We start from the raw sequence: 25,232 nt of genomic DNA, 5'->3' as shown, positions 1-25,232 counted from the left end.
AAGAGTCTGTGTGGGGTGTGTTAATAGTGTTCATTGCTCTTTGCTTAAACAGAGATGAAGCAGTGTAGCAAATTAAAGCATATTGTCACACTTGTACTTCCTCTCTTATATCAGGGGCTGTAAATGAAACGATTATCGGAAATGGTGGAAGTTAAAGTGTATAAATTAAATGGAAAAGATTATTATTATTATTATTATTATTATTATTATTATTATTATTATTTAAATCCCATTATTATTTTATTTTACAGTAAAATTATCATCGATTATCATCAATGGGTAATATCTTCTATTTTCTAGACAAGCAAAAATTATAGTGTTGATTTAAGAAATATGTCAATTTGAAGTGAGTTTAAAATAAACTTAATCTGCTGATGGGGAAAGTAAATTAATCGAATGTCAGAAGGAAAAACAAGATTATTTTGCTAAGCCCACTGGCAGATTATTTAGCTTCATTTAAGGAAAAAAATAATTTTGGTATGGCATTTCTTAAAACAAGACCATATGTTTTGCATGCCTTGAAAAATTTTCATGATTGAAGAGTAAAAAAAACAAATTTCTAAATATCTTAAACAAAAAATCTAATTAAGAAAAGCAATTTTGCAGTGTAGAGTGTAATCCATAAAAAAGATGAAGTGTCAAGACGGTGGGCAAAAAATCCAAAACATGATAATCAGTCAAAGTGTTGAATCATTGGCAAGGCTAAACAGGGGAGAACACTTTGAATTGTAGCAAAAAAAAAAAAAGACTTAAGAGAGTATGTTAGTGTTGTTAAAGGTAATTAGTGTAAATGATCTGTAGCTGTGTGTGTATGACTGACGCAATGCATGATGGATGTTGTAGTCCAGATGGATAATATGGGTATGATGATTAGCATAAACAAAAGAAAAGTCTTGCATGTAGCAAGTTCACACTTCAACTTTACACCACATCCTCCTGTTTCTACGGTTATAATGCTGGAGTAAACAACTTCTGAATTCAGCAAATGTAAAGTCAGTCTGCAAAACTACTAAATGTAAATGCATGCTATGACTCAGTTTTTAAAAAAAAAAAAAATCTGCTGCACATTCTACAAAGCCTAAAAAATATTGAAATCTCACATGAAACAGCTCCAGCTCAACTTAAATTAAGGAACTAAAGGAATCAAACTCTCTGTTGTTGTCACTCTGAGTCTGTACTTCAGCTAAACCACTTCCTGCTTGTGCCTAGTAGTATATGTGATTGTACATAATGATTTATTAAATTATTACAATGATTAAGTAATAAGAAATGGAAATATCCTCATAACCTTACTCATATATCACAATAAAAACAGAAACTACTCTGGAAACCACCCACATGCATGATAAGTTGTGGTACAGAGCTTAATTTATGGTTCATGTCCCTCTTTCATAACTTCTACAGCAGGAATCACTATTCTTTGTTTCTGGAGGGTTTTAATCTTGCAGATTCCAGCTGAAACCTTAATCAAATAAGCCAAAATTAGGTAATCAAGTGATTTATCCAAAATGATATACTCCCGTACTATAAAGTGTTTCATAGCATGCACTCTTAGTGGGGCTGATTCATAGTATTCAAAAAACAGTAGACAATAATATATCCAGATGAACTATAGAACAGTTAAAGTCAGAATTATTAGCCCACCCCCCCCCCCCTGTTTTTTTTTATTTTTTTCCCAAATGATGTTTAACAGAGCAAAGACATTTTCACAGTATGTCTGATAATTTGTTTCTTCTAGAGAAAGTTTTGTTTGTTATATCTCAGCTAGGATAAAAGCAGTTTTTAATTTTTTAAAATCATTTTAAGATCAAAATTATCAGCTCCTTTAGGCTATATTTTTTTTCTAATAGTCTACAGTATACTGTAAATTTTCTTTTTCTTAAACTCTACTATTTTTTATATATATATTTTTTATATTAATGTTAAGCACCTTGGGTCTGAGAGTAACGCAATTTCGATTCTCTATGTCTTGTACATGTGGCTGAATTGACAATAAAGTTGACTTTGACTTTGACTTGACTACAGAACAAACCATCATTATACAATAACTTGCCTAATTACCCTAACCTGCCTAGTTAACCTAATGAACCTAGTTAAGCCTTTAAATGTCACTTTAAGCTTTATAAAAGTGTCTTGAAAAATATCTTGTCAAATAATTTTGACTGCCATCATAGCAAAGATAAAATAAATCAGTTATTAGAGATGAGTTATTAAAACTATTATGTTTAGAAATGTGTTGAAAAAATCTTCTCTCCGTTAAACAGAAATTGGGGAAAAAAATAAACGAGGGCTAACAATTCAGGGGGGTTAATAATTCTGACTTCAACTGTATCATTATTACGAGGTGCCCTTATCCAGGGTTCCCAAGGGTCATGCAATTTCTGCAATGTCATCGAATTCTAAAAGGTCTGTTCCAGACATTGAACATCAGCGAATTAAATATATTCTTTGCAAGTCATGGAATATCAGGATGTCTCTTTAATTTTTCTCCTATACCTTTTTTTTCACATTGTTAGCTAAGCAAAATTATCATATTTAATAATTTTGACTGGTTTAATTGTGTTTGTGTGCTTCCCTTTATAAAACCCCACAGCTTTTTTTTTTTTTTTTTTTTGAACGAAACTTAAGATCATATTTTGTCTTCTTTTTTGCCAACTGTTTCTTCTCTCTCCTTTGTGTTGGGAAAACATTACAGACACCTCTATACTTTTTTTTTTTTAACAGAAATTGACGATAAATAAAGTAGACCAGTAGGCAAAACGTGCATTATTCAAAAGAGATGCAGAGATGCTTCTCTAACTTATGTTATATCAATATACAGTAAGGCTAAAATGAGTTTTGCCAAAGTTAAAGTAAACCAACAGGTACTGTATTTCAGTCCAGTATTTAGGTCTTTATTTAACGGTGATAGAACTTGTCAAATTACAGTAAAACTTTAGTAGGTCTCCAGACTAAATGGTTGCATTTTGAAACTACAGTTTGTTAGAGAACGCATCTGCACCACTAGTGATGAGCGATGATATTCTGTTGTGTTTGAGATGCAACTTTTCAGAATGCTGAAAAGTTTCTTTAAGTCTAAAACTTTTCTATAATAGTTTTTAGGCACAAATGGTGCTCTAGGCTAGTTTTAACGGCAAATAGTGCTCTAGGCTACACTGAAAAAAATAATGTCTGCAAAATTGTTGCAAACAATTTATGTGTTGAATTTAAACAAACAAATTAGGTTTAGTAATGTTCAACTTAATTTGCTTGTTTAAATTCAGCCCAAATAAAATTAATAATAAATTTATTATTATTCAAATATTTTAATTAGTAATTAAAATTAAAAAAAAAATTCTCCAAAGAATCATCTTTGAATATTATTTCAGTGTAGTTTTTAACAGCAGATGGTCCTCTAAGCAGGGATAAGGGCATCTCAGCATTTACTGAGGGGTATGCGAGTTTTACGCCCCTATCCCCCCAGTCCAACTATATTTTATAACAGGCAAGTGTGACAGTGCCAAAATATTTCCAGCAATAAATTAAGGATATTTTTTCCTCATCAACATGCTTCAAACAAATACATTTTGCAGTTCTGAACACAACTGAAATAGTATGAAGTAGTAAATGTACAATTACATTAAGCACGTTAAGTCACACAGAATGACATCTCCTCCCACCCCAATTTTCTTCCCAATTTGCTTTGCTTCTGTACTTTTTGTACATTTGTCAAAACAAAGTGATATATATGGGAGTCCTAAAGGGCAAACGAACTTAAAAATGCAATCACTTCTAACATGCATACTAAAGGCTGATTTATACTTCTGCGTCAAATGCACGCATATGCTACGGTGTTGACGCATAACCCTACGCCATGGCAGTCGGCGTCGCTGACGTGCACCTTTCAAAAAATGTAACTTCACGTCGCAACTACGCATAGCTCAAGCTCTGTGATTGGTCGGCTTGGTAGCGCTGACGAGTCTGGGCGGGACCAACAACTGCGCGAATGGCGCAAGGCCGATGGAGCGATTGTTTTCAAGTGTGGAGTCCCGTGAAGAAGCTCTGGATGGAAAGTTTTGTTTTGTGTTTACCTCATAGTTAAAGTTGTTGCATGTCCACCAGTTCCTGCCTCAAAATTAGCGAGTTTGAGCCACTTGTACATTCAGGAAGTGTTTAGGAAAAGCAAATCAGCAGCGAAGAAACTCGACACTGAGGAACATTAACGCCTCACTGCCAACTAGCGTTTCGGAAGTGTTAATGCAGACCAACAGATACAGCGCGCAGAAGTATAAATGCATAGCTTTTTTTCAAAGTGATATGTGCTGATTGGGCTCACTTTTTTGTAATTAAAATAAAAAGTTTTGAGCAAAAAAAGTTACCAAAAGGCCTGATGTAAAATATGATAAATAATAATACATTTATAAAAACGTGTATATTATATACTCAATGGATCTTGATAGATGGATTTCAGTTTCAAAAAATGTGAATAGTCTGAGTATTTGTTCATGTGTTCAATAATAATTAATCAATAATAAATAACAAATAAAGAACATTTTTTTAAATATTCTTTACTTTTGACCTCAGCTGTATGCATGATTTAACAGTTTATTTTGATAAAAATAAACTGCATACAGCGCTATCTGCTTTTAAAAACTAAGCTTAGACTCTCTTCAAGAGAAAACATTAAAGATGTACATATGACACTCACTGAAAACAGATACACAGTTAGTGTTAGAATTTCTTTGTGTCTACACTTGCTCTTGCTGTGTGGGTGCATTGCGTTTCTTCTGCATGTTCCTTGGTATCAGAGGAAAGTTTTTATGATTGAAATACACTCTGTCCTTGAGTGCTTTAAGTATACTTTCTTAGATTCCTTTTACTAGATTTTCAGATTAATTTTTTTTAGGTATAAATCATCAGTTACTAGTAGTTTAAGAGAAGTTCCTGTTTGCACAAACACACAGATCTCCACATTGAAACCGGATGAGATAAAAATAATCTTTTCTATATAAAGACAGAGTTCAGCACTCTAGCTTTATGCATACTTCAGTTTTCATAGACAGTCATCACACCACAGCCAGAATGTTATGTTTATTGAATGTTGATTTAGCTCGTTGACATTGAATTGGAATCATTCCCCGAAACAACCTTGATTCATTTGTTAAAAGGACTGTCATCAAACATTAATAATAAAATCATAAAAAACATATGCATTTCCATAGAGATTTTAAAGTACTTATTTGCTGTGTTTTGCTGATGGTTACTGAAATAAATCATTAAAGATGTATCGAATTAAGATGATTTTGAACAAACAGCAGGAGCTGAATTAATGCCATTCAAGTGAACAAACACATTTCTGTGTGGGTTGTTTGATAAAAGGAAATTAGCAATGTGTTAGAGAAGTGTCAGAAACAACTCAGTGTCATTTCCATTTGCCTCTAGCTGTAGTTCAGATGGAAATATCACAGCTATTTGGACACCTGAACATGAGCAAAATGCGGATATGACACTTGAACTTAAATATAATGTCTTGAGCTTGTAAGAGGAACTTCTCCCTGAGTTAGAAAGTCAAGTATAAGACCAACACAACACACACAAAATGTGAAACTATCACAATATTTAGCAAGATGAATAAAGTTTATTTTTGTTTTACTGAGTTTGCCATTTTTCATAAAGCCTGTGGATGTGCAGTATTTGATTTCAAGAGTTATGGTTCAGTCTGTTTTTTTCCTTCTTTGCAAGTCATTAGGGGCCACCTTTTTTTCTTCTATCTCTTTTTTTCTTCTACTGTTCCACTTCACTGCTCACCCCACCTCTCACTTTTTTTAGCACCTTTCACCACTTTCCTGTTGACTTAAATTATGTTCATTTGGTTATAAAATGAGACGCTACACACTGGAAAATTGAGCTTTTATGTTTGTGACCAAATCTCATTTTTAAAAATCTATTATGTATGTAAATTGAGTTGTTTAAATGAATATGAACCGCTTTGATGGTTCTAACATTTAAAACTGTATTTGTAAGTTGTTGATGAGTTCTCCATCTGGTGGCCAACTAACAGCTATTACACATTCTGTGCAGTGCTCTTGTATGATGCTGTTTTTAGTCTTGGTTTGCTTGTGTCCAGGCCCGGCCCTAACCAATTTGGCACCCTAGGCAAGATTTCAGGTGGTTTTTTCAGGTATCCGTCACATCACAGTAAATTCCACTGCTAGTGTATATTGTCATAAGAAACTAAATCGCTTTTTGATCGACTACTACAAGCTGGAAAAACGTCAGATAAATATGCCAATGCAATTAACGTTATTGCTGAATAGATCTAATATTTAAACATTTGCTTGAAGAAGGAATGATGAGGGTAGTTACATTATTATTACTATTTTCCATAACATCTGTGCCCTTCTATAACATTAGCTGATGTTAAAGCTAACACATAGCACTATAGCTATTTCTAGATTAGCAATGTTATGCCATATCTGTCAATGTTGGGATGTAAAAAAATGTGACGACAAATAGCTTCAAATAATAGAATACATAGCAAACATTAGAAAATATTGACAGTAAAATAAAACAATTTAGCCTATTAAAATCAATGACCTATACAGAAATTAAAGCTATAAAATCTACTTCACTTTTGTATTTGCATATTAATAAAAGTTACTATAGTTATTTAGTGAAGAGCAGCAAATGAATCTCTTATTGTGTTTTGTTTAATAACAGAGGTGTCACTGTAAGAATGCACAGATCTATAATGAAAGCATTTGACTACTTTAGTAACTGTTTGAGCTCATTTAAGAGAAAATTAGTAGTGTTTAAAAAAAAAACACGCAGGACGGGCATGTTTACATATTTTTAAGCGTATTTGTCTGTTTAAACACGCATACGAATCACCAAAGCATCCCACACTCGCTCCTCTTTAAATGGCGTGTAAGCTGATCTGGGAAAAGTTTATCATATGGAGTGCATCAGTCAGTCAGCATGCACACATTGAATTATTTTCTTTTCTTTTTGATGATCGACACTTAGATGATTAAGCTATATTATCATTATTTAATACTACTTCTTAGTAGACTTTGCACTATGCAGTTAAATAAATGTGGGCGTATTTATTTATTATATTCGGTATAAGTCAATATACCAACTAGTTTTAAGATCAGTGAAAGTTACACTTTTTTTTTCTTCCCCCTGGCACCCCCGAATGTACAGCGTCCTTAGAATTTGCCTATACTGCCTATGCCACAGGCCAGCCCTGCCCATGCCTAAAACATGGCTGCTTACAAAAGTTTTCATTTTACTGTGAGAGTATTTAATGTTGGAGAATAGTAGGATCCAATATTCTATAATACTTTTTATTAATTATTTATGTAGCATATTGGTGTGTATTGGGGCGACACAGTGGCTCAGTGGTTAGCACCGTCGCCTCACAGCAAGTAGGTCGCTGGTTTAATTCCCTGCTGGGCCAGTTGGCATTTCTGTGTGGAGTTTGCATGTTCTCTCTGTTCGTGTGGGTTTCCTCTGGGTGCTCCAGTTTCCCCCACAGTCCAAAGGCATGCGCTATAAGGGAATTAAATAAACTAAATTGGCCGTAGTGTATGTGTGTAAATGAGTGTGTGTAGGAGCCATTTGTCTATTTTTTTAAAGGTTGTGATGTTAATCTTGATTTATTTTATTTTGGAGATTTGCACCCCCTGCAGGCCAAAGGAAGCTTAAAAGGCCTGGGTGTGGCCTACTGGAGAAGGGCCTGCTGGGAGCACATGGTCTTTAGACCTTACCTTTAGTGTTTGATGGCCAAAGTCGTTTGATTTTGTTTATTTCATATAAGTTTTTGTTCAACTAATTCTGCAATAAACAGCCACAAATGAAGATTTATTGTTCCATGTATTATTAGCTAATGAAGTTTCTAAACCCCTTAGCAGACCTAAGATGCGACTAATTTGAACTTTAATCAAGGATAGTCACAACCGTGTGTGTATGGATGTTTCCCACTAAGGAAGGGCATCCGCTGTGTAAAACATATGATGTATAAGTTGACTATTCATTCCGCTGTGTCAACCCCTAATGAATAAAGGGGCTACGCTGAAGGAAAATTATTAATTAATTAAATTTTGTATTACCTTATACTGTAAAAAAAAAAAAGCTCTTCACTATTATATGAGGTCTCTTTTCACTTTCACTATCATTAACAGTTCTAGATATCCACAATAAAGACCCTTACCAAGCCAAAAACACCCAGTACATGAAAAATAAATCTCAATGTTCACAATACTTACTGTGTCAGAGTTATAACAACGAATATTTTAGTATACAGTTGAAGACAAAATGTTTAGCCCTCCTGTTGTTATTTAATTATTTTTTATTGAAATGTTTTAATTCAAAGTGCCATGAAAGAATAACATATTTTTAAACATTTTAATTTTATTTAAAAATATATATAAAAAATATTTTAACAGGTTTTAATAACTAATTTCTTAAAAGGACTTTATTTTGTTTTTGACATTAATAATAAAAATATGTTATTAAATCTTTTGCAAGATACTGTTTTTCAGTAAAAAAAATTGCCATTTAAAGGCTCAGGTTAATTAGGTTAAATAGGGTTAGTTATGGTAGTTCAAATCATTGGCCACATAGGTTTATTCTGTAGCCAATCGGGAATTTTCTTAAGGGGGCTAAACTCTTTTTCTCCGCAAAAAACAGAATTAATTCATAAAAAATAAAAAATAAAAGGAAATACTGCAAAAATGTCAAATTGCATGCTCAATGTCCAAATGAAACTTTACTTATTTGAATATGAGTGTAGATTAATAAAATAATAAAAACGTGTAATAAGAATATGTTTGAATATACTAAAGAATAATGATATAATAATTAATATAGTAATAATAATAATAAAATAATAATAATTTGGCTTTCAACTGTACAATAGCAGTTCCAAGGGCTAAACATATTATTATAAATAAAACCTATGATTTGACTTTTGCATGAATCATACATTTCTTGTCTTCTAAAGTTACACGAAAATAAATAGTTGAAAAACAAATTGGTCAAAATAGTACTAAACATGGAACATTTTCACTTTGTAACGTGTTTCTCATTATTAAAGCTCACACAAATTACATTTCTGTCATTATTCTCTATCCATACCACTTCCAAACCTGTTTGACTTTTTCTTCTGTTGAACACAAAAGAAGACATTCTGAAGAATGTTGAAACTTGCTATAACCACTGACTTCCAGAAGACTTCCCTTTTCCTAATATTAAAGTCAATGGTTACATGTTTTCTGTGTTCAGAACACTCTTCTTTAGTGTTAAGAAAAAAAACTTATAAAAGTTTGGAGGCCCTTGTGTGTATAAAGCCTGGTTTATACTTCTGCGTCAAGTGACCGGCGCAACTCACGGCGAAGGGCTATGCGTCAGCGCCGTAGCATACGCCGGTGTTTGACGCAGAAGTATAAATCAGCCTTAAGCAGAGTATATTTTCATTTTGAGGTGAACAATCCCTTTAAGAGAGAAATAGAGAATTACACTTTTACTTATTCTCTAAGAATTATATCAGTCCAGTGATTATTATGGACTGTATATGTGTAAATAACCAGAGTGCAGTGACATCAGAAACAGTTTAATAGCAAAAAACTACAAGAAAGTGTCATCACACATAAAAATGCTGGGTTTCACACAATTATTTCATGTTGTCTGTCCCAACACAAATCAATTAGGTTAGCTTAATTGTTTTTACAAATATAAGTGCATCAATCAAAAAACAATTAAGTTGTCCTGCAAAAAAAAAAAAAAAAACTCAAGAATTGTTTATCCAGCTCATTTTAAATAAGAAGTTTTAGCAAGCAGCAAAAATATATATTTATTATTATTTTTTTTTTGTATGATAGGGAGTGGTATTTCAAAAATGACAATTGACACACATTTTACATATATTTAACTTGATCTATTTATGAACAGGTGGTCTGCCATGTTTGGGTTCAGTCACAACAGAATAAATAGTGTTTTCTGATTCAGAGGGCAGTGCTGGTCTCTGGTGTTCTCCTATGGTACTGTAGGTGGTGCAGGGCTGATTTTTCATTGCTGTATTTGCCTGTATATGAGGAAATACAGATGAAGTAAAATATATCAAATGGAGTACACAGGAACACAATGTATAACTGCTCTTTTAATGCTTATTTCCAGGCTTCTGCATGATGAAGTAAATTAATTCCTCTCTTTCTCACCTCATGTGTTGTCATTGTCTGACTGGTGTTGTGAGTTTGCTTGTGCTCTCCTGTAAGCCCATACTCAGTCTGAGGATTCTCTGATTTCTCCAACATCTCCAGAGGTCTTTTTACTTTATTCTTTGGCTGCAGAACAATTCAATCAGTCTTTTAAATTTTACTGTACATGCTTAATCACAATTATACTACAAGTGTAATAATATGTGGACATAAAAGAGATCTGAAGTTTGTATTTCTCCAGTATTAACTGACATTAATTTTCTTTTTAAATGTCTGGTTGTGTTAATCAAATGTTGAGTCAAATATGGACAATTTTAATGTTGGGTAAATTTTTTACATTCAATTGAAATAAAATATTTTACCCAATTGTTGGGTTTGTCCATAATTAACCCAGCAATAAGTTAATATTTAACCCAGCATTTGAAAAAAAAAAAGTTCATTCTTAGATTTAAGACCATTAATCAATAATGTTGCACAAAAATGATTTAAAGCTTACCTTAACTTGTGCATAGACGGTGTGATCGATCACTTGGACTTCTAAGATATTTAGAATAGAATAATTTAAGAATCCCACAAATAATTATTTATTTTTACTGAACATATATCCTTTTCATTTCATGCATACCTTTTTTACACTTCTGGTAAGAGCAGAATGTTACAGAAACTGCTACAAAAACCAACACTGCAACACCAGCAGCAATGACCAAGAGCCAGTGGAGAGGAAAAGAACTGTGCTGGTCATTTTCAGGAGGTTCTGTTGAAGTGAAATGTGACATTAACAGTAATCAGAGCACTCTATTAAAGATACTTCTTAGTATTTTGAGTATGAGCAACCTAATATTCAAGTAAGGGTGATGTACCGTTGGAGTCGTTGCTTTCTTGATGAAATGTGCAAAGCTGGGTTAATTCGATTGTAGAGTTCTTCCAGCTGACTGGGTTACTGTAATTACAAACAACCACATTCTCTATGCAATACAGGGTTAAAGTCTGCATTTCAGATGATGCCACTTCCTCCTGACTGCAGTTGTCGCTGTAGTATTGGTTGTTGAGTTGAAAGCTATGGGCACTACATGAGACGTCAACAATACAGGAGTTAACACTGATCATAGTGAAGTTCCTGTTCAGAACAGGAGAATCCACTGCATCTGGAATAAATAAAATGTTTCTGCATAAGGATGCATATTTACGGTGACAGACAAGTGTTTATAAAGACTTTAAGCTAATTTAAGGGTAATATGACGTGCTGCAAAAGCTATGTTAGAAATGTCAGAAAGAGAAAATTGGTATTGCCTACATTGCAAGTTAAAACTTCAGGTTCTAATAAGGGTTAACTGAATGTTCAAAAGCACATACTCTGTGTTCTTTTAACTACATACATACAAGTCATACATGTATATCCATATATGATTGATTTGAAATGAGATTTAGCTTGATATGTGACACTTTGGCTGAGGGCTGCACAATATATTTCAAAATTACAGTTATCACAATAATAGATTGTGCCATATACAGTACTGTACATATCATAGATATGTGTTGAATTATCTTTTATTTTATTCATTGGTTGTTTATCTAAATGGGTTGTACAGTGATTTAGTGGTTAGCACTATCACCTCACACCAAGAAGGTTGCTGGTTCAAGTCCTGGCTGGGTCAGTTTCTGTGTGGAGTTTGCATGTTCTCCCCGTGTTGTTGCAAGTTTCTTCCAGGTGCTCCGGTTTCCCCCACAGTCCAAAAACATGTGGTATAGGTGAGTTAGATTAACTAAATTGGCCGTAGTGTATGAGTGTGTGTTAATGTGAGCATGTATGGTTGTTTTCCAGTACTGGTTTTTGGCTGGAATGGCATCCGCTGCATAAAACTTATGCTGGAATAGTTGGCGGTTCATTCCACTGTGGCGACCTCTGATAAATCACAGAAAATGAATGAATGAATGAGTGAATGAATGTTTATCTAAATTTGACCAATCAGATGGGAAGAAAGAACCCAGAGGTGAAGCTAAAATTAAACACTAATGGCTTGAGTAGGGGTGCAACGATTAACCTGTTTCACTTTTAACTGCGCTTTAATTCATCACAGTTAATTATTTATAAAGGCTTCTCAACACTGCATTTCTGCATGGAACAAAACTGCAGCAACTAAACAAAGTTATGCCAGCTGTGCACTAGTTTGTACACCAAGACTAATAACCATGCATAATGGAATAACTATGGCTGAGGTGAATTAAGCAATGTTTAAGCGAGGTGCACAACTAGCGTGCTCTGCACTACAATAGACCAGCTGAAAGCAGGTCTAAAGTCCACAGTGTATTTTAGTTCCTCAAAATATCAACGTGTCAGCAATGTGCAAAACTTCAAAACGACACTTGCGTCGAGCTGAAACTAGCAAAAAACAATTGCGTTGCGCATTGCGCCGGTTGTATAATAGGGCCTTTTAGGTTACATATAATGGCGCCGATGACAGCGATCATGCAGTGAATGTTGATCCACCAGCCAAGATCAGTCGAGTGATTTTGGAGAGAGAATGCTAAAAGACTCAGCTGTTTAATGGCCTAAATCTCGATGCGTTGCATTCACTGCGTGTTCAGTGCAAATAGACGCTAAATGTAAAAATAACACTGTACACATCTTCGGCAAAGAAGCTTACCTTTACCAAGTTTAAACTGAAACTGCGGCTCATGGCAAGAAACGGTATTGCGCAGGTGGCCATCGCGAGATTCCTGCTATGCCCTACTCATATATTGGGTCGCCTGCTTTTCCACAAACACAGTAAAATGTAAATCAGAGCATAACGAGACTGAGCATTTAAAATGACACAAACCGAAACCAAAACCATTAAAGAGTGGTAGAACTAAGATTTTTCTTCCTTTCTTTTGTCCGATCTTTCTGTTTATTAAATTGACATGCTTATAAAACAACATTGCAAAATGTATATTTCTTACTGCAATGCTTCATTCTTGGTGGGTGCTCCTAAGTTTTCTAAGTGGGGAGTACCGGTGGTACCAAGTAAAAAAAGTTATTTTCAAGCCCTGCATTAGACAAATACTATTTTTCATTTATTCTTATTTTTTAATTTATTCATTGTGCTTAAAAATAAGTGAAATTTTTGACATTTAAGCATAAATATATTTAAACTGTAAATGAATGACTAATGAACAAGGAGAGAAATGGGCTATTGTTTGTTTTTAATACTATTATTATGTGCTGTATTAATTAGTTACTGAGCAGCAATAAATAACTCTGTAAAATATAAGGAGTTTTCATGTGATTTTTCTAAACTAGTAGTGTTTTGAAATTAAAGAATGCATAGTAATCGTGTTAACTGTGAATTATTTCTCAGACTATAATCGTACAAACAAAATCTATAATCGCTGCATCCCTAGAGTTGAAATAAGAGAGGGCAACAGCCAATCAAAGTAAGAATATTTACTTTACACAAATTCATAGTGTTTTAAAGACTACATGTTTGCAGTTTGACTTTATATTTTGTCCAAATTAGGATTAATTAGATCCGATTAGATCTCAGTCTTTTATCTTTTTTTCTAGGAAAATGTTATATCATAAGCAATACCATTATTGCAATACTTAACAACATCGCATATCTCTCATTTTTCCAGTATCGTGCAGCCCTACTTTGGTTTGATTTTTAGCAACGTCTAAAATGCAACTCAAACTCACCAATAACAGATACATTGTATGTCCCAATATCCTCATTTTGAGTCCCAAATATTCTTGCTGTGTAGAGTCCACTGTCTGTCCTCTGCATGTTCTTCAGTGTCAGAGAGAATGTTGACGGGTTGAAAATCACACTGTGCTTGTTAGGGATGATGTCCTTGCTTTTTCTTGTGAATATTACAATATTTTCGGACTTATCATTGATCCAGATCAGTGTATTAAAGTGTGGTACATTATCAGTCTGTATGTCTAGCTGAACAGAACCTCCTGTCTGCACATAGACAACATTTATAGCTTTGCATATGGATGCTGCAGAAACAGAGAAAAATGCATCAAATAAATTTTTGGTTGCAAAAGTTAGATATAAGCATTTTTGTGGCTGGTCACTGATCAGCAATTTCTGTATCGGACAATAACAATTCAGATCATCCATCCTGAGGTAAAATTGATGCTTTCATTTCATCATTTCGCTTTTAAAATAGGGATAATCCAATCATATATATATATATATATATATATATATATATATATATATATATATATATATATATATATATATATATATATATATATATATTTTTTTTTTTTTTTTTTTTTTTGCTGCAAGTGATACTTTTATTTAACAAGGATGCATTAAAATGATTAGAAGCAACAAAACATACTACAATTTTACAAAATTATCTGAGTACACTGCCTGATTTTTTTAAAGCTGTCAGATCACAGTTGTTTTCGTACTGTGTGACTCTCTGGGGTAGCGTTCAGTTGCTGCTGTGTTCACATTGTGCTATGAATCATTGTCAGGAAGTTACACGGTGCATGACTTGAAACAGTAACCGTGTCTGACTCTCAAATGCTTACAAGAAGTGAGAAGGACTTATCAAGATCACAGGTTAGAATTGAGATGAGAGTTGGTGGTCATTAAACAGCTTTGCAATGTGCTGCTTCTGTGACAAATGTTTTTGGTTTCTATTTAAGTGTATTGTGAAACTTGTATCTCTATTTTAAGCCAAGATAATTAGCATGCAGAATATATCACGTGCATCTGCAACACGTCTGCAATTCTTTGCATGTCTTTATTACTTCAAACTAGATCTCTGCAAGACCAGGCCAGATTTCTTGTGGCGGGGGAATACATTTCCAAATAAAATGCGGTAGCGGTCGGTAACTGGTGCAATGTGAATGGGAGCAGGCGGTCTAATAATATAGCACTCTCAAGTCCCGACGTTATTTCGGAACAGCATATCTGTGATTTCCTCATTCTTACTGAGCACGGGTACAGCCAGTGCTGAAGATGTGCTATCTTTCAGCTTGCATTAGAAAACGGCCAGTTTACTGTTAGTAAACCCACATTAGGCAAGTCTGATGTATGGGAGTCTTTTTCATGCGTCATAGACGCTAATGGAAAAAAATACTCTTTGCACAATGTAATAATACTTCAAAGTTTTACCCTTTAGCAGTCACAGTTTAAGGCGGCACTCATGTCTCATTACAAAGGGGCAAACACAGGGACTTCATTAGCTCCATTGAGTACATTCTGTCTGACGTTTCATGTCTAAGATATGTAGTCTCAGCTTACATATCCAAGTCTGCATCCAGATACTATTGACCTTTTTTAATTAGCTTTTTCTGTTTAGATGGTCAGCTGCAGGTGTTTTGAAGGTTTTGAGACTCTGTTTTTTTTATTTATTTATTTACACTTGTGACATTCGATGCATAAAATGTAATATCAACCTCATAGGACTTTTTTGTTTTTTAAAAGAATGTTCTGTATTCGCCAAGCGGGAAAAGTGACTGAGTTTGGCACTGCACATCCTTAGTAAAAGCTAAAATTTAGTGTTAGTAAAGTAGATGTCATCCTGTAGTCGTGTCATCAGTACATCCAATACTGTAAATAGAAAACATTTGCTCATATGTATGATACTGTATGTGCATCTCAATGTCCACTCTTGTGTTTTTGCCAGTTTACTTGACGTATTTGTATTTGGCCCAAGTGTAAAGACTAGGTAGGTTGTTGATCTTTTCTGTTTTATATTGACTCTAAACAAGCTCCTCTGTCTCGGTGATGTCAAGTAATTTGTGACAAACGCAGGAAAGCGGTGTGATGCTCTCCACATAGCAAAACCATGAAGCAGGGCTATTCAATTGGCGGCCAAATTTGTGTCACCTGTGCGCTAGTTTAAAGTTCTGAGCTTATAGCCACACCTATTAAGCACGCACACTAGATCAACTATAGCAGCAGGCCATTCACATATCGTGTCTTTTCTGCATGCAAGTTCGTTATTTCCAACACAATCTCACGGCAATTCGTAGCTTTTTGATTTAGTGGCTAATTTGTATGAATTCATATGATCTAATTCATACAATTTGGTATGATTTACTCATCACCTAATTGCAATTGGGGTTAGGGTTGGGGTTAGGTGCCATGCCTCCTTTTTAAAATCTTACATTTTCCAACAACTGGACTTGTATGAATTCATACAAATTAGGCTTCGGCTGTATCCAAATTTTGTTCCCGTCAATCCTCCTCCCTATTTTACCCCGGTATCTGGTATTACTGTGCATAATTAAAAAAATATGACGTGAGGCTCAGACAACGTCATCAAACTATTGATACACACACACACACACAAACAAACAAACAAACAAACAAACAAACAAACAAACAAACAAACAAACAAACAGCATCCACGTGTGCGTGCTCGCTCGCTCAGGTACGATATTGTTAGGCCGCGCTGCTTTCAAATTACACCAGAGATACCGACCGCTCCTGTCCCACACTTTATTCGGACACTCATTTCCGCACCGCAAGAAATCTGGTCGGCTCCTGCAGTACAGCAGCAAGAATGCAGACCTCTAGTTCATATTTACCACGTCTCCCTTCTCGTTTGGTCGAAACCGGAAATACTGCCAAACTGCTGGTCACTTGGTGTGCGACTCCCCACCTCACCTCTCCCTCTTCCTCTCCCTCTCTCTCTCTCTTCTCCACACTGTCCCGTGATGACAATCACGCATACGCATTTGTAGGCATTAAATAAGTTATTTTAATATTTAATAGTTGTCTCCTATACAAGTGCATTGTTTTTTATGATGGTATAACCGTATTGAAACTGACACCGTTGCTATTTTTAGATCCCGCGGTATACCATATTACCGTATTGCCGCCCAAGCCTAGTACAAATTAGCTACTAAACTGGTAAAACGTAAAATACTATCATTTCCTTGTGAGATCAGGCTGTTATTTCCAATATTAGAATATATGCTAATATGTGCCCGCAAGCGGAGCGATGCGCTCGTGCTTTCCAGATGCACCAAGTAGAAAATATCTCACGCAGTTGCGGTGGAAGCTGTGCATGGCTTTCAGTGCAGTGTAAACAAAAGATAAGTTTGACGAATTATTACAAATTCTTAAAATGATGATGTATGTATGAATGCAGATGATAACAACCGTTCATTTAAATACTTACCTAATATAAAGCTTAAATTTACATTGGACGTGATAACCGTGAAACCTGATTATTATTCAGACTATGATCGTACAACCAAAATCTATAATTATTGCATCCATAATTGTTATGCAGTTCAAAATACAACATATGAATGTGTCTGAATGTAGAAGACGCCTACTTAAGCAATACACTGATTCCATTGTGCTTTAAAATACAAAATGTAAATGTTTATTAAAAAAAGTCACATTGTACAATGCAGTGCCATTATGTAGTTTCAAAACACAATTTACTAACATTTTAATGTAGAACAAGTCAACGTGGATGTCTTAAGGAGCAAAAATACCGCTAATGGGATCGTATATGCTGTTGTGTCTTCACTTATATTGTAAGTCATATCTCTTCGGCCCCTCATTTGGGATGCTTTACATGAACTGGCCCCCATGATATACTTATTGAATAAAATTGAATATTGAGCAAAGCAGATGGCAAAATAGGATAATGTAAGTTTGCGTACTCCTGGTTGGAGAAAGATGGGTTTAAACAGTGGCTGAATCCTGTTGCTGAAAACAACCACATATTTTTTTCTTTCCCGCTTTCTTTCTTCCAAGCTCATCTAAGTTCTGTTGCACAGTTGTGCTTCATTCATTTATTTAACTGTTTATTAACAACTGTTTATTAAATTAAAGGTTTGGTACTGGTTAGAACTTGAAATGGCAATGAGTTCTTTTAAATATTCTGAGGTCTTTAAAAAGTCTTAAAAAGGTATTGAAATTATCTTTATGATTCCTGCACATACCCTGTTTTATCAGCCATTCAATATGCACACACAGGCACACATGTATGTCAATATTATTTTTCATATACTGTTCCTGTTTTTTTTTAATTGAGCAACATGAATTGGCACAGAAACCCTGAACAGGGCATATAGTTTTTACCAAATTAAACAACATCTCTTTACAGAGTTCACACAGGTCGTTAAATTTCTGGAATAACGTTGAATTTTAAAAAGTCTATTATTCCAGACATTTAAAATCATGGCTTCTCTTTTTTTTTTTTTTTTTTTTTTTGGTGCAATATAAAATATCAGGGCATTTTTGTTTTTTGTTTTAGTTTTCGGTTATTAATATAAATAAATATTTTCTGCTTTTTTATTAAATTTTTTACGTTTTTATTCAAATCTCTTGTGGTTAGGCTATTTTTTAGCTACATTTTATTAATTTCCTATCAACTGGCAATGATTTAAGTCAGTGCCATTAGCAGAATGTACCTGTTAACTAACGTGTCAGGATAATATGAATTTGTGCTTTGGCTCCAAAATGACCACTACAACAACTGGGTTTTTAAAAAGTAGATGACAGAAAAATACAAAAAAAAAAAATCTTTTTGGAAATCATCTATTGTTCTCTTAGTGGATATAAAAGGAATGCAAAATTATATATAAACTAAACCCATTTAATAGTATGTTTCCAATTTAGCATATTATTTTATTAATATATAGAGCAACATCAGCCTGTTTTTATGTTCATTAAATGTTATAGAAGTTAAGCTTTTGTTTAATAAAATTCAGAGAATTTATTATCTGGCTCATAATGGAAACCCAGACTGAATAATGATAATAATAATAATAATAAAAATAATAATAATAACAATAATAATAAAATAAAATAACATATTTACCTGCTTTAAATACCCTTTAAATACATTGTTTTGTAATTAATGTTGCAGCAACCATAGTACTGTAATAATCACTATTTAATTTTCTTATTAGTTCTTAAGCGAATGAAATAAAAAAAGATGCAACCAAGTAACACAGTTATTTTCTACATTATTCTTTTAAGTCAAAAGTATTTTACGTAAAAAAATATTTCAAATTGTTTATTACATTTTATAAGTTTAATAATTGCTTGTATTGCTTATTGCATCATCAGAAGGGTCATTCAACTTGATAGTAAAGAACTGTTCAGTTATCCTGAATTCAAGCTATTTCTGTGAAGAGAATGATTTTCATACCTGTGGTTGAGATCAAAACTGCAACGAAGAACACAAAAGTCATTGCAATAAACTGCTGTCTTGCCTGTGGTTGTCCTGCCAGAGTCAGTATTAGAAAACATAAAAATGTCCAGACACATTGGCTATAAACTTTATAAATATTGCAAATTTGTCTACCTTATTGTCTATTAATTTGAGCACATTTAAAACGAATAATATACAATGTAGCATTACCTGAAAGACTAACAGTGTCGAGCACCGCTGAAAAAAAAGAGTGGAACCAAGTTGCTTTATGTACCGCATTGTCTACCACAGGAAATAGCTCTAAAGTGTGAGAACAAGAGTGAGTATTCACAAACTAAATCAAAGGTCATTTTATAACTCTTGACATTTTATTTAAGCACAGATCTAAACTGAATTATCTTTAATAGTTAAATGTTTTAAATGAAGTGATAATTGCCAAATACAACCGTCAACGGAAAAATACTCATGACCTGATTGTACTGAATGTCTTTTTGTGTTAAGGGTCCACTATTCATGATATTTATGATCAGTGTACTAATGTATCTTGTGATCTTAACTGTTGGCATGAGGCCAATTCAGACCGCACAGACAAACGGCAACAAACTTTGTCAGAGGTTGTTGGATCATTTAATCGGTGTTTCAAGAGTTCACACTTAGCTGATGATTGATAATAAGCCATGCTGTTCTCGTAGAGTGCCCTGAGCAAAGATCCTCGAGCACAGGGCTCCATCCCGTTTGCCATGGGCGTAAATCCCAGGGGACATGTCCCCTCCCATCCGAGGGTTGTCCCCCCCTCCAAAAAAAATAAAATTAAAAAAAACTCTCAATTGTGAAAAATAAATGTATATATAGCTAAAATATTTGTCTAAGTAGAAAGAAAACCGCATTTATCATTTAAAATGCATTTAGAAACAGTTGAGTTCCCCCTCCCCTACCTCAGAGTGGTTCGGCCCACTGAATGCTTTCCCTCATTCGGCTACTCACACACACACACACACACACACACACACACACACACACACACATACACGTCAGGTGTGTGGCTGCAGCTACGGATTTTATTCACCTTAAATAAAGCGATTCTCCTTGATGTAGTTAATACAGACTCGTTCATAAATTAGTTGAGGTAAAAATTGCTTTTTACCCATGTAATTATCCATGAATCTTCTGTATTAGCGATTAAAATTACTTATCTACTTAACGTTAGCTTGTTGCTAACGCTAAAACCGTTTCCCATGCCGTTTCATTTGTGATGACTTGGCATAATGTTAACTTAACATTAACGACCACAATTAGCTTAATATTTAGTTGTGTATTTGCTAAATGAGCACTGTGCTACACTGAGCACACTAACCCCACTGTATTTTTGTATAATCAGTTTCTATTCTGTTTTAAGTGACTCAATTAATTTGAATTAAAATGTTAACCTTTTTTATTGCTTTGTTTTTATTGTTGTGATTATTTTTATTATAGTTTTGCATTCTTTATTTAAAGCACTTTAAATAACCATTGTGTATAAAATGTGCTACAGTATAAAGAAACGTGCCTGGCAGTGTCATGCATTTTATAAAATGACATAAAAAATTGACAGAAGATAATTTTTTCAGTGCAGCTAAACGCCAAGTACAAAAAGTTCACATATTAAGCAATTTGGCTTTCATAATGAGTGCTTATGAAAATACTAATGTCACAATATCAATCACAGGCAAAGGAGAAAGTAATGATTCGGGATCATGCAGAGCTGGATCAGTCAGATGTACAGTGTCAGGTAAGGGTGTTGTGCTTTATTGAAGGGATAATGACAATTATTTTGGGGTGAACAATTTTTTTAATGTTTTTGGAGTTATGGCCGTTAAGCAGATTTCACTGGCTCACTGATTTACAACATGATCTGTCATTTTAACGTTTTTAAAGTTAGTTATTATGAGTATGGAAAATGTCTTTCTGCATTTATTCTGCTTCAGGAGTCAGTCAGTTGACTGTAAACAACACATCAAACAATGCAATAAATAGTTTTTTTTTAAAATTTGCTTTGTCATTGAACCTGAGAAAAACGTTGAAAAAAAATCATAATGACGGAGTCTCCATACTATAATAATAATAATGATGAAACCATTTTTAACTGTGTGGACATATCTTTAATAGTACAATTCGGCTGTATTATTTGTGTCCCCTTAAAAAAATGCTCGAAAGAAATTTTATAGTTAATTTTATAGTTATTTTCCCCCACTACTGTTAAATCAGATTTACGCCCCTGCCGTTTGCAGAGCGAGAGGGGAGTTTGAGCTCAGGTAAAAGATTGTTAGGTGTGTAGTTCAGGTTGCTGGAGTGGATTCCCAGTACCGCGTCGTGAAAGAATGGCTACCATGCTACAAAAATGCTAAACATTTAAAATAGAATCATAGTGCTCAATGTACAGGAGTATAAAATCCAAGGAAGCAAGATGCTAGTGGATGATCCATGGTTGCCTGCAACAGTAAAAAATGGAAGAAAATAAATATGTAACATTAAAATGTTTATCGCTTTATTATTTAAATGTCTAAAAAAAATCTTATGAGGGGTATAATGCACTGCCAGTTGGAGCATGGACTGACAGAATAATTTAATGTACTGGACATAAAACAGAATTCTCCCCTTGCCAATGCTAAACATAACAGCTGTCATTCTAGAGGCTGTTCAAAAATTGTGCCTTTTTGCACATTCAAGATCACCATGCATGCATCATGTGATATCATCTGTTTGACTAGTGTAGGTTTTGAGGTGTCTAAATTCTGCTCTTACCAACAACAGATACATTGTAGTGAGAAATATCTATGGTTTTTCCCCCAATTATTGTTGTGAAGTAAAGTCCACTGTCTGCTTTCTGCATATTCTTCATGGTCATAGAGAAGGACATTTTGTTGAATGCCACCCTGTTCTTGTAAAAACTGTCAGGTTCAAAATCCTTAGACGTATTGTAATATGTCACAATGGTTTCTGTCTGTTGGCTGTGAAAAGACGTTTTCATCCAGATTAACTGTACAAATGGTGGAGGTTGTTCCCTCAGAGTAAACTCAAAAGAGTCTCCTGCTTGCAGTGATATGGGCTGGATTTCAGCAAAGGCCCCTTTGGGGGAAAAGAGAAAAAGAAAATCTTAGTTTAGTGATCATAAACAAGATTACGACTGATTTCTGTAAAGTAAAATCAAATAAACCCTGAATAAAGCAATTATTCAGCAAACTTTCAAATGGTCTCCGCCTAATTACCCAATTCAGACTTAGTTGTTTGATCTATTGTCCTAAACATGACGCAGCTTGTTGCATTCCCTGCACAGGCGTGCATGAAATCCTGCCTGAAATCCTGAAGTTTTCAGCAAATGCTTTACCAGGAAAATAATAAGTATAATAAGTATATATAAATCTAAAACAACTAAATGTAAAATAAGTATACATAAAACAATAAGACAAAGCTAGGGGTCTAATGGATCACAGTTGATTGAGCCCCCTGACTGACTATTAGGCGTTACTTTACTTAGAATTTTACCAGTTACTAGTACTACCAATTACCTAGTACTACTACTACTACTAGTAATAATAGTAACAATAACAGTAATTCATAACAGCCATATAGGGAAACATAAATCAATTTGTGCAGTATTATAAGCCTAATAAATTGCTAAATATTTAAATATAATATTAGCTTGTATTTAATGGTGCTCAACATATCTGCTTAAATTTTAATACTTGTCTTTAATATATTTTATTTCAAAATGTATTAATTAATTAAAAGCTAAATTTCAATAGGAAAAGTACCCATTAATGTGTGTTTCTGGCTACAGGCCTATGGGTTTTGTGCATTTATATTGTATTAGTAGAACATAAAACAAAAACCAGAAGAAAAAATAACTTTTTTAGAGATTTAAAAATGAAAGAGGAAGGACAAATGTCAGTCACGTTGGTTAGCAACACTTCTAACAAACCTGCTAAGCTGTGAAAAGAAACCGGCAAAAAAAATAAGCAAACTAACTAAAAACAATCCTATTCGAAAGCATGAACCTGAGTACAGAAAGTTATTTTAGGATGCTTTTGTAAATGAAAAGAAACTAAGAAAAAAAATATTGATTTTCAAAAAGTACTGTAAAGACTATTGACCTTATTCTAAAATGCGGAAGTGTGCCTGTTTTCGCGATTGTCTTAGAACTTCCGTTTCAGTCGCCTATGGGAGAAATAACAAGGAATAATAAATGGCAAAAAACGGTCAAACTACTTGCTCTCCAAACAAATGTTTGCATGACTATACAGACCAAGTAGCATAATATAATAAGAAAATATTAAATTGCAACATCAAACAGCGAAACGAGCAGTTTTTAATGTCTAAAAATGAATGAAAGTGAATGAGACCGGAAGTCTCGTGCCAAAAAGATTCAAATGGCAGCGCCCACTCATCTGCGGAGAATAAGGTCAATACTTCTATTAGGAAAAAACTAAATGCTCAGTAAGACAAAACAAATCCCTTAGAATGAACTTGTATTACCTGTTTTGAAGTTCAGAAGACAAAGAAGTAAAGAGAGAGTGCAAAAAATTGCCATTATAAGAATTTAATGGATTTAAAAACTGTACTACTCTTGACTGCACTTCCTGAGTGTCAAAACGCAACAGACAGGAAACACTGCTTCCTCTGCAGTCACATCACCACACAAGCACTTTTTTCCCCATCATTATTGACCCATGCTGTTTAATACTACTTTAATTCTTACTTACTCAACTGCTGATGAACCAACAATCAATAATATTAAAAAGCGGGAAAAAAATGTATTATTATTATTTTTTATTATTTTTTGCATTTAGTCCAATATGATAGATGCTGCGACAAGAGGGCTGACAGCAGCTTCGTTTGCTTCTGCATTTAAATGACCTTATCAAAAACCTGAGGTACTGTATTTAACACTGTTGACAGCAAAAATATTATAGAGGATGAGTTGCTTAATTTTCTTTAGGTAAAATTAAGACTCTGGGTAAAAACAAAATGTTTTGCAGCAAAAACAATTGAATCTGTTTGGTATGGGGCCTCCATGTCTTACAACACAACGGAATATATCTCTACAGAAAGTTATTAATAGCATAAAATGTTTTCTTAAAGTGATGAATGAATGTCGAGATAGAAATACCATGATCACATTATTTGGATGAGTTGTTGCCAGTGTCTTTTAATAATATTAATGTTTCAAGTTTGTTTAGAAAAATGAAGCTGCTAAGTGATCTGTAGGATGAAGCATGTGCGACAACTAGAGTGGGGGTTTTAAGACTCTTGACAGACATGATACAGACGGATATGTTTCAACAGAGATTTGGCAGTTCAGAGATGTTGACAGCAATGGTCTGAGGTGCACGCATGCTGCCATGAAGCCATTTTAAGTATGTCATGAATTTTTTAACCGAATGTTATTTGGACGTCAACTAGTGCTACAAGCAAAATTTGTCATTAAAATGTTATTTGACAGAGTAATGATAATTACAATTTGTTCCACGGAAAACATGATCAGAAAAACTTTCATGACACAATTTTAATGATTTATGACCAGGGCCAGATGAAATCTGCGGACGCTTTTTCCTATTCTGCAGAGAATTTTGGTAAAAATCTGCGGATTTCTGCTGAATTATTTATAATATATGAAATAAAAAGTAATAAATTACTGAATAAAAACTGAATAAATTTAGATGCACATTTACTCAAGTAAATAAACAGAATTAATATTGGGCTAAAAATCTGCAGAATTCTGCAGAAAATCTGTGGAATTCTACGCGCACAGATTCCGTGTGGGCCTACTTATGTCAATCATGTTTATGACAGATTTATGACATTATTTTGTCTTGGTAATGTCAAGTTGTCATGACAAAGATGAATGTATTACCAGTGGGGACT

The 25,232-nt window shown here is 34.0% G+C and overlaps 2 protein-coding genes and 1 long non-coding RNA gene across 25 annotated transcripts in view; 1 reads left to right on the top strand and 2 right to left on the bottom strand.

The window, feature by feature from the left end:
• si:dkeyp-94g1.1 overlaps positions 1-25,232 on the top strand; it is a 204,767-nt gene that overhangs the window by 104,354 nt on the left and 75,181 nt on the right. For 3 of the 23 annotated variants that reach the window (XM_087240148.1, XM_087240151.1, XM_087240142.1), the window contains exons 1-2: positions 20,344-20,457; positions 21,037-21,099. The exons of 19 other annotated variants lie outside the window; for them this stretch is intronic. The gene's annotated coding sequence lies outside the window, so the exon portion shown is untranslated. Of the gene's footprint in view, positions 1-20,343; positions 20,458-21,036; positions 21,100-25,232 lie in introns of those variants that run through there. One more of the 23 variants, XM_087240155.1, reaches the window with a different exon arrangement.
• Positions 9,580-19,572, bottom strand: LOC141378922 (uncharacterized). Its single transcript, XM_087241584.1, has 8 exons — positions 19,542-19,572; positions 19,329-19,346; positions 13,876-14,181; positions 11,060-11,344; positions 10,825-10,953; positions 10,696-10,736; positions 10,200-10,325; positions 9,580-10,066 (listed from the first exon to the last, which is right to left on the bottom strand). The coding sequence occupies exons 3-8, from the start codon at positions 13,961-13,963 to the stop codon at positions 9,920-9,922; spliced, it is 816 nt and encodes a 271-aa protein (XP_087097710.1). The 5' UTR covers positions 13,964-14,181; positions 19,329-19,346; positions 19,542-19,572; the 3' UTR covers positions 9,580-9,919.
• LOC141378927 (uncharacterized) lies at positions 21,447-24,013 on the bottom strand. Its single transcript, XR_015479053.1, has 3 exons — positions 23,844-24,013; positions 22,113-22,436; positions 21,447-21,799 (listed from the first exon to the last, which is right to left on the bottom strand). It is a non-coding gene; the product is annotated as an uncharacterized LOC141378927 (long non-coding RNA).

Source organism: Danio rerio, chromosome 2 (genome assembly GCF_052040795.2).
Source record: "Danio rerio strain M-AB ecotype USA chromosome 2, GRCz13ab, whole genome shotgun sequence".
Taxonomy (NCBI): Eukaryota; Metazoa; Chordata; class Actinopteri; order Cypriniformes; family Danionidae; genus Danio; species Danio rerio.
This window is presented reverse-complemented; position numbering and strand designations above follow the sequence as displayed.